Source organism: Mytilus edulis, chromosome 11, assembly GCF_963676685.1.
Source record: "Mytilus edulis chromosome 11, xbMytEdul2.2, whole genome shotgun sequence".
Classification (NCBI taxonomy): Eukaryota; Metazoa; Mollusca; class Bivalvia; order Mytilida; family Mytilidae; genus Mytilus; species Mytilus edulis.
Window position 1 is genome coordinate 3,333,817 of NC_092354.1, and position 9,131 is coordinate 3,342,947.

The 9,131-nt window shown below is 33.6% G+C and overlaps 1 protein-coding gene across 1 annotated transcript in view; it reads left to right on the top strand.

Moving 5' to 3' along the window:
* LOC139495047 (uncharacterized) overlaps positions 1-9,084 on the top strand; it is a 14,443-nt gene extending 5,359 nt beyond the window's left edge. Inside the window, exons 16-20 of the mRNA XM_071283199.1 lie at positions 109-149; positions 375-405; positions 679-719; positions 959-983; positions 8,768-9,084. Of these exons, the coding sequence (XP_071139300.1) occupies positions 109-149; positions 375-405; positions 679-719; positions 959-983; positions 8,768-8,856 (227 nt within the window). The 3' untranslated portion in view covers positions 8,857-9,084. The remainder of the gene's footprint in view (positions 1-108; positions 150-374; positions 406-678; positions 720-958; positions 984-8,767) is intronic.
* The last annotated feature ends 47 nt before the right edge of the window (positions 9,085-9,131 follow it).

Consider the following 9,131-nt stretch of genomic DNA (forward strand, 5'->3'; position numbering starts at 1 on the left):
AGTTTTTGTATTTTCATATAGTTTCATTTAGTTTAATAAAGTTATGGTGGTCTTCTGCATATAACACCTACCCCTTAAATACTATATGTATCATTTTACTGTTTGTAGGACAAGTTACCACAGAAAAGGAAAAAAAGAAGACAAACCAGGTATTCATCTTATGTTGTCATCCTTATTTGACAATGAGAACAATGTAATATAGATGGGTTTAATAACATGATTCAAATACATTTATAATTTAAGAAAACTATATCTCATTTAAAAAAAAAATTCTCTTAGGGTTACTTGATTTTAAAAGTAAAATGATAAAAACAAAAACTTTGTTAACACATCACAGTAATGATTTCTCATAATGTGGATGATTTTTGTTTCAGAAAGATGAAGGAAAAGAAGAAAAAACTCGAAGTAAGTGTGTGAATAATCTCCTTGAAGTTATTCTGATACAGTTAATTTGGTTGATATTTTATGTTTGTCTTATCAGTTTTCAATAGGAATCACATGCATTAAAGGTCAGATATAAAGAATATCACTATGTACAAATTATCACTAGTACGAAAATCTTACTACACCATAAAAAAGTAGCTCTATATTTTATAATATGGTTTCATTGTGGAGTTAATTGTACACATAAAAAAGCATGTTGTGAAATGACAATAGTGTATAATTTTCTACTTTTAGGACAAGAAACAGCCAAGAAAGAAACCAAGAAAACAGACAAGGTTTGAATAGTAACTCATGTGACTTCTTAGACTTTCACAAGGAAACAAAATCATGCTTTGTTGTCCTGACAATCTTAAATATACAAATTTTAATGTTTGAAAATTAACCCGCTCACTTTGTAGTTTAGTTTGTATAGTTTGTCAAATACAAAACGTGAATTTCTTTTTATTATGATGTCTTCTTTCATATCAAAATACAACATTGAATTATTAGTTTTTATGCTTTATTATCTTTTCAGAAAGAAGAAGGCACAGTGGATTTAGGTTAGTGTGTAGATCATTAATTCCATATACATATCTTTCACTCTGATTTAACAACACTCAGAGGAACAAACTGTAAGATAACAATAAGCACCTTCCCTACTTGGTACAAGGCATTTAAAAACAGTTGTTAAAACCTGGTTGTTTTGAAAGCCAAAATTCCCGTTTTTAGGCAATGTCAAATATAGCACTTAATTGACAACATTACATGACAGGACTACAATACAAATATTTGGAAGACGATACAATACAGGGAAACATATAAATAAACAATACAATAGAACATTATGACAAGCAAATAGTTATGAAAAGTTCGGGTATTAATTTAATAGACAAGACGCGTGTTTCGCGGGTATCAGGGTTCTTTGGATAACAATGTTGTCGACAAAAGCTTCATCAGTGACGATCAGGTAATGGCCAAAATTCCAAAATGTTGTGCCGAATACGGCTAATGTTATGATGCGGTGATACGAATATCCTCTGTTTGAGAATAATTCAAACTTTTGCAAACAATAAATTTATTAAAATGACATTATGATTAGAATACAAGTTAACACTGAAGAAATAATAACTACAGAATAAGAATTAATATGCACAACAACACAGATCAGTACATAAAAACTGCACAGGCAAACAATGCATTATCAAACATTTTGTTCTCATAAAAGTGACCTCAAATAATCTGCTGTGTATGAATCTTGGTTGAATAGAGATAATCTCAGGTAATCAGTAGTGTATTGATACTGGTTGAATGAATGTGAATCAGGTAATCTGTTGTGAATAAAAACTGGTTGAATAAGTCAGCAGTTAGTCAGTAGTGTATTGAGGATTGTTTTTTAAAGCTGACCTCCGCTAATCTGTTAAGAAGACTGGTTGAATAAATGTTTAATCATGTTATCTGCTATGAATGAAAATAGTTGAGTCAATTCCTCCAGTAATCTGTATTGTATTGAGATATGTTTTATAAAGGTGACCTCAGTTACAAATTGTCTGTATATGTAGAGTGGTTTAATAAGGAGGACCTCAGGTAATCTGTTGTGTATGAAAACTTGTTAAATAAAGGTCGATTGATATCTGCTGTGAATGAAAACTGGTTTAATAAAGTCCTCACTTAATCTTTAGCTGTATTGAGATATGTTTAATAAAATTGACCTCATGTAAAAATCATCTGTATATGAAGACAGGTTAATAAGGGTAACCTCAGATAATCTGTAGTGTATGAAAACTACTAAAATAAAGCCCTTTTGAAATCTGTTGTGAATGAAAACTGGTTGAATAAAGTCCACAGGTAATCTATAGTGTATTGATATTCGTTTTATAAAAATGACCTTAGGTAATCTTCTATGAAGACTGTTTTGATAAAAGTGAGCTCAGCAGGTCGCTGTTGGCAGACTGGTTTAATAAAGGTGACCTCAGGTAATATGTAATGTATGAAGTCTGGTTTAATGAAGATATCCTCAGGTAATCTGTAATGTATGAAGTCTGGTTTAATGAAGGTGACCTCAGGTAATCTGTAATGTATGAAGTCTGATTGAATGAAAGTGACCTTAGGTAATCTGTAATTTATGAAGTCTGGTTGAATGAAGGTGACCTCAAGTAATCTGTAATGTATGAATTCTGATTGTATGAAGGTGACCTCAGGTAATCTGTAATGTATGAAGTCTGGTTGAATGAAGATGACCTCAAATATTCTGTAATGTATGAAGTCTGGTTTAAGGAAGGTGACCTCAGGTAATCTGTAATGTATGAAGTCTGATTGAATGAAGGTGACCTCAAGTAATCTGTAATGTGTGAAGTCTGGTTTAATGAAGGTGACCTCAGGTAATCTGTAATGTATGAAGTCTGATTGAATGAAAGTGACCTTAGGTAATCTGTAATGTATGAAGTCTGATTGAATGAAGGTGACCTCAGGTAATCTGTAATGTATGAAGTTTGATTAAATGAAGGTGACCTCAGGTAATCTGTAATGTATGAAGTCTGGTTGAATGAAGGTGACCTCAGGTAATCTGTAATGTATGAAGTCTGATTGAATGAAGGTGACCTCATGTAATCTGTAATGTGTGAAGTTTGATTAAATGAAGGTGACCTCAGGTAATCTGTAATGTATGAAGTCTGATTGAATGAAGGTGACCTCAGGTAATCTGTAAAGTGTAAGTCTGGTTTAATAAAGGTGACCTCAGGTAATCTGTAATGTATGAAGTCTGGTTTAATGAAGATATCCTCAGGTAATCTGTAATGTATGAAGTCTGGTTGAATGAAGGTGACCTCAAGTAATCTGTAATGTATGAAGTCTGGTTTAAGGAAGGTGACCTCAGGTAATCTGTAATGTATGAAGTCTGATTGAATGAAGGTGACGTCAAGTAATCTGTAATGTATGAAGTCTGGTTTAATGAAGGTGACCTCAGGTAATCTGTAATGTATGAAGTCTGATTGAATGAAGGTGACCTCATGTAATCTGTAATGTATGAAGTTTGATTAAATGAAGGTGACCTCAGGTAATCTGTAATGTATGAAGTCTGATTGAATGAAGGTGACCTCAGGTAATCTGTAAAGTGTAAGTCTGGTTTAATAAAGGTGACCTCAGGTAATCTGTAATGTATGAAGTCTGGTTTAATGAAGATATCCTCAGGTAATCTGTAATGTATGAAGTCTGATTGAATGAAGGTGACCTCAGGTAATCTGTAATGTATGAAGTCTGGTTGAATGAAGGTGACCTCAAGTAATCTGTAATGTATGAATTCTGATTGTATGAAGGTGACCTCAGGTAATCTGTAATGTATGAAGTTTGATTAAATGAAGTTGACCTCAGGTAATCTGTAATGTATGAAGTTTTATTAAATGAAGGTGACCTCAGGTAATCTGTAATGTATGAAGTCTGATTGAATGAAGGTGACCTCAGGTAATCTGTAATGTATGAAGTTTGATTAAATTAAGGTGACCTCAGGTAATCTGTAATGTATGAAGTCTGGTTTAATGAAGATATCCTCAGGTAATCTGTAATGTATGAAGTCTGATTTAATGAAGGTGACCTCAGGTAATCTGTAATGTATGAAGTCTGGTTTAATGAAGATATCCTCAGGTAATCTGTAATGTATGAAGTCTGATTTAATGAAGGTGACCTCAGGTAATCTGTAATGTATGAATTCTGGTTGAATGAAGGTGACCTCAAGTAATCTGTAATGTATGAATTCTGATTGTATGAAGGTGACCTCAGGTAATCTGTAATGTATGAAGTTTGATTAAATGAAGTTGACCTCAGGTAATCTGTAATGTATGAAGTTTTATTAAATGAAGGTGACCTCAGGTAATCTGTAATGTATGAAGTCTGATTGAATGAAGGTGACCTCAGGTAATCTGTAATGTATGAAGTTTGATTAAATGAAGGTGACCTCAGGTAATCTGTAATGTATGAAGTCTGATTGAATGAAGGTGACCTCAGGTAATCTGTAAAGTGTAAGTCTGGTTTAATAAAGGTGACCTCAGGTAATCTGTAATGTATGAAGTCTGGTTTAATGAAGATATCCTCAGGTAATCTGTAATGTATGAAGTCTGATTTAATGAAGGTGACCTCAGGTAATCTGTAATGTATGAAGTCTGGTTTAATGAAGATATCCTCAGGTAATCTGTAATGTATGAAGTCTGATTTAATGAAGGTGACCTCAGGTAATCTGTAATGTATGAAGTCTGGTTGAATGAAGGTGACCTCAAGTAATCTGTAATGTATGAATTCTGATTGTATGAAGGTGACCTCAGGTAATCTGTAATGTATGAAGTTTGATTAAGTGAAGTTGACCTCAGGTAATCTGTAATGTATGAAGTTTGATTAAATGAAGGTGACCTCAGGTAATCCGTAATGTATGAAGTCTGATTGAATGAAGGTGACCTCAGGTAATCTGTAATGTATGAAGTCTGATTGAATGAAGGTGACCTCAGGTAATCTGTAATGTATGAAGTTTGATTAAATGAAGGTGACCTCAGGTAATCTGTAATGTATGAAGTCTGATTGAATGAAGGTGACCTTAGGTAATCTGTAAAGTGTAAGTCTGGTTTAATAAAGGTGACCTCAGGTAATCTGTAATGTATGAAGTCTGGTTTAATGAAGATATCCTCAGGTAATCTGTAATGTATGAAGTCTGATTTAATGAAGGTGACCTCAGGTAATCTGTAATGTATGAAGACTGGTTTAATGAAGATATCCTCAGGTAATCTGTAATGTATGAAGTCTGATTTAATGAAGGTGACCTCAGGTAATCTGTAATGTATGAAGTCTGGTTGAATGAAGGTTACCTCAAGTAATCTGTAATGTATGAATTCTGATTGTATGAAGGTGACCTCAGGTAATCTGTAATGTATGAAGTCTGATTTAATGAAGGTGACCTCAGGTAATCTGTAATGTATGAAGTCTGGTTGAATGAAGGTGACCTCAAGTAATCTGTAATGTATGAATTCTGATTGTATGAAGGTGACCTCAGGTAATCTGTAATGTATGAAGTTTGATTAAATGAAGTTGACCTCAGGTAATCTGTAATGTATGAAGTTTTATTAAATGAAGGTGACCTCAGGTAATCTGTAATGTATGAAGTCTGATTGAATGAAGGTGACCTCAGGTAATCTGTAATGTATGAAGTTTGATTAAATGAAGGTGACCTCAGGTAATCTGTAATGTATGAAGTCTGGTTTAATGAAGATATCCTCAGGTAATCTGTAATGTATGAAGTCTGATTTAATGAAGGTGACCTCAGGTAATCTGTAATGTATGAAGTCTGGTTTAATGAAGATATCCTCAGGTAATCTGTAATGTATGAAGTCTGATTTAATTAAGGTGACCTCAGGTAATCTGTAATGTATGAATTCTGGTTGAATGAAGGTGACCTCAAGTAATCTGTAATGTATGAATTCTGATTGTATGAAGGTGACCTCAGGTAATCTGTAATGTATGAAGTTTGATTAAATGAAGTTGACCTCAGGTAATCTGTAATGTATGAAGTTTTATTAAATGAAGGTGACCTCAGGTAATCTGTAATGTATGAAGTCTGATTGAATGAAGGTGACCTCAGGTAATCTGTAATGTATGAAGTTTGATTAAATGAAGGTGACCTCAGGTAATCTGTAATGTATGAAGTCTGATTGAATGAAGGTGACCTCAGGTAATCTGTAAAGTGTAAGTCTGGTTTAATAAAGGTGACCTCAGGTAATCTGTAATGTATGAAGTCTGGTTTAATGAAGATATCCTCAGGTAATCTGTAATGTATGAAGTCTGATTTAATGAAGGTGACCTCAGGTAATCTGTAATGTATGAAGTCTGGTTTAATGAAGATATCCTCAGGTAATCTGTAATGTATGAAGTCTGATTTAATGAAGGTGACCTCAGGTAATCTGTAATGTATGAAGTCTGGTTGAATGAAGGTGACCTCAAGTAATCTGTAATGTATGAATTCTGATTGTATGAAGGTGACCTCAGGTAATCTGTAATGTATGAAGTTTGATTAAGTGAAGTTGACCTCAGGTAATCTGTAATGTATGAAGTTTGATTAAATGAAGGTGACCTCAGGTAATCTGTAATGTATGAAGTCTGATTGAATGAAGGTGACCTCAGGTAATCTGTAATGTATGAAGTCTGATTGAATGAAGGTGACCTCAGGTAATCTGTAATGTATGAAGTTTGATTAAATGAAGGTGACCTCAGGTAATCTGTAATGTATGAAGTCTGATTGAATGAAGGTGACCTCAGGTAATCTGTAAAGTGTAAGTCTGGTTTAATAAAGGTGACCTCAGGTAATCTGTAATGTATGAAGTCTGGTTTAATGAAGATATCCTCAGGTAATCTGTAATGTATGAAGTCTGATTTAATGAAGGTGACCTCAGGTAATCTGTAATGTATGAAGACTGGTTTAATGAAGATATCCTCAGGTAATCTGTAATGTATGAAGTCTGATTTAATGAAGGTGACCTCAGGTAATCTGTAATGTATGAAGTCTGGTTGAATGAAGGTGACCTCAAGTAATCTGTAATGTATGAATTCTGATTGTATGAAGGTGACCTCAGGTAATCTGTAATGTATGAAGTCTGATTGAATGAAGGTGACCTCAGGTAATCTGTAATGTATGAAGTCTGGTTGAATGAAGGTGACCTCAAGTAATCTGTAATGTATGAAGTCTGGTTTAATGAAGGTGACCTCAGGTAATCTGTAATGTATGAAGTCTGATTGAATGAAGGTGACCTCAGGTAATCTGTAATGTATGAAGTCTGGTTTAATGAAGATATCCTCAGGTAATCTGTAATGTATGAAGTCTGATTTAATGAAGGTGACCTCAGGTAATCTGTAATGTATGAAGTCTGATTGAATGAAGGTGACCTCAGGTAATCTGTAAAGTGTAAGTCTGGTTTAATGAAGGTGACTTCAGGTAATCTGTAATGTATGAAGTCTGATTGAATGAATGTGACCTCAGGTAATCTGTAATGTATGAAGTTTGATTAAATGAAGGTGACCTCAGGTAATCTGTAATGTATGAAGTCTGATTGAATGAAGGTGACCTCAGGTAATCTGTAATGTATGAAGTCTGGTTGAATGAAGGTGACCTCAAGTAATCTGTAATGTATGAAGTCTGGTTTAATGAAGGTGACCTCAGGTAATCTGTAATGTATGAAGTTTGATTGAATGAAAGTGACCTTAGGTAATCTGTAATTTATGAAGTCTGATTTAATGAAGGTGACCTCAGATAATCTGTAAAGTGTAAGTCTGGTAGAATGAAGGTGACCTCAAGTAATCTGTAATGTATGAATTCTGATTGTATGAAGGTGACCTCAGGTAATCTGTAATTTATGAAGTTTGATTAAATGAAGTTGACCTCAGGTTATCTGTAATGTATGGAGTCTGATTTAATGAAGGTGACCTCAGGTAATCTGTAAAGTGTTAGTTTGGTTTAATGAAGGTGACCTCAGGTAATCTGTAATGTATGAAGTCTGATTGAATGAAGGTGACCTCAGGTAATCTGTAAAGTATGAAGACTGATTGAATGAAGGTGACCTCAGGTAATCTGTAATGTATGAAGTCTGATTGAATGAAGGTGACCTCAGGTAATCTGTAATGTATGAAGTTTGATTAAATGAAGGTGACCTCAGGTAATCTGTAATGCATGAAGTCTGATTAAATGAAGGTGACCTCAGGTAATCTGTAATGTATGAAGTCTGATTGAATGAAGGTGACCTCAGGTAATCTGTAATGTATGAAGTTTGATTAAATGAAGGTGACCTCAGGTAATCTGTAATGCATGAAGTCTGATTAAATGAAGGTGACCTCAGGTAATCTGTAATGTATGAAGTCTGATTGAATGAAGGTGACCTCAGGTAATCTGTAATGTATGAAGTCTGATTGAATGAAGGTGACCTCAGGTAATCTGTAAAGTGTAAGTCTGGTTTAATGAAGGTGACCTCAGGTAATCTGTAAAGTATGAAGTCGCGAAGCGGATTATGTTAAATGTGAAGAGTCAAAAAATAGTTTTATGGTTCAATAAAATCAAAATAAATTATTGCCATTATAAATAAATTTCTATCAAAAATAAGGCTCAACGAACTTTTTATATTATTTATCTTTACGATAACAACGTACACACATGTTGGCGTATGAATACACAACGTCATAGTAGGCGTGTCGGCATCAAAATTGACAACATTGAAAATAAAACTAATAATTTTAACCAATCAGACGACAGTAAATACAATAAAATTATAAGGTTGTATTGTGAAGTAACATGTTGATGATACTTAGGTAAATATTTTTGTTTCAGCAATGGTTCCAAGAACTTTAGGAAGTATTCGTGAGTATCTATTAATTTCAGCAGTACACTTATCGCACACATCCACAGGCTATTTCTAATGATAATGTTGTACTTTTTCTGCTATTCACAGCAATTAAGTCTACTATAACTTTAATCTTCCTTTTGACTCCAGAATCTTTAAAGTTGTTATAAAAGATAAAGTAAAATCACAAATAAACTGAAGCTTGCAGATATTTTTAAGACAGGCAGTCCCTAACAAAATGGCAAAATCTAAAACTCAATTACATCAAAAGAATGAATAACAGTCTTTTTAATTATGTTACTTTTTTTCTAGTAATAGAAATCTGCATGGAATAAAATCCTATTCACCATT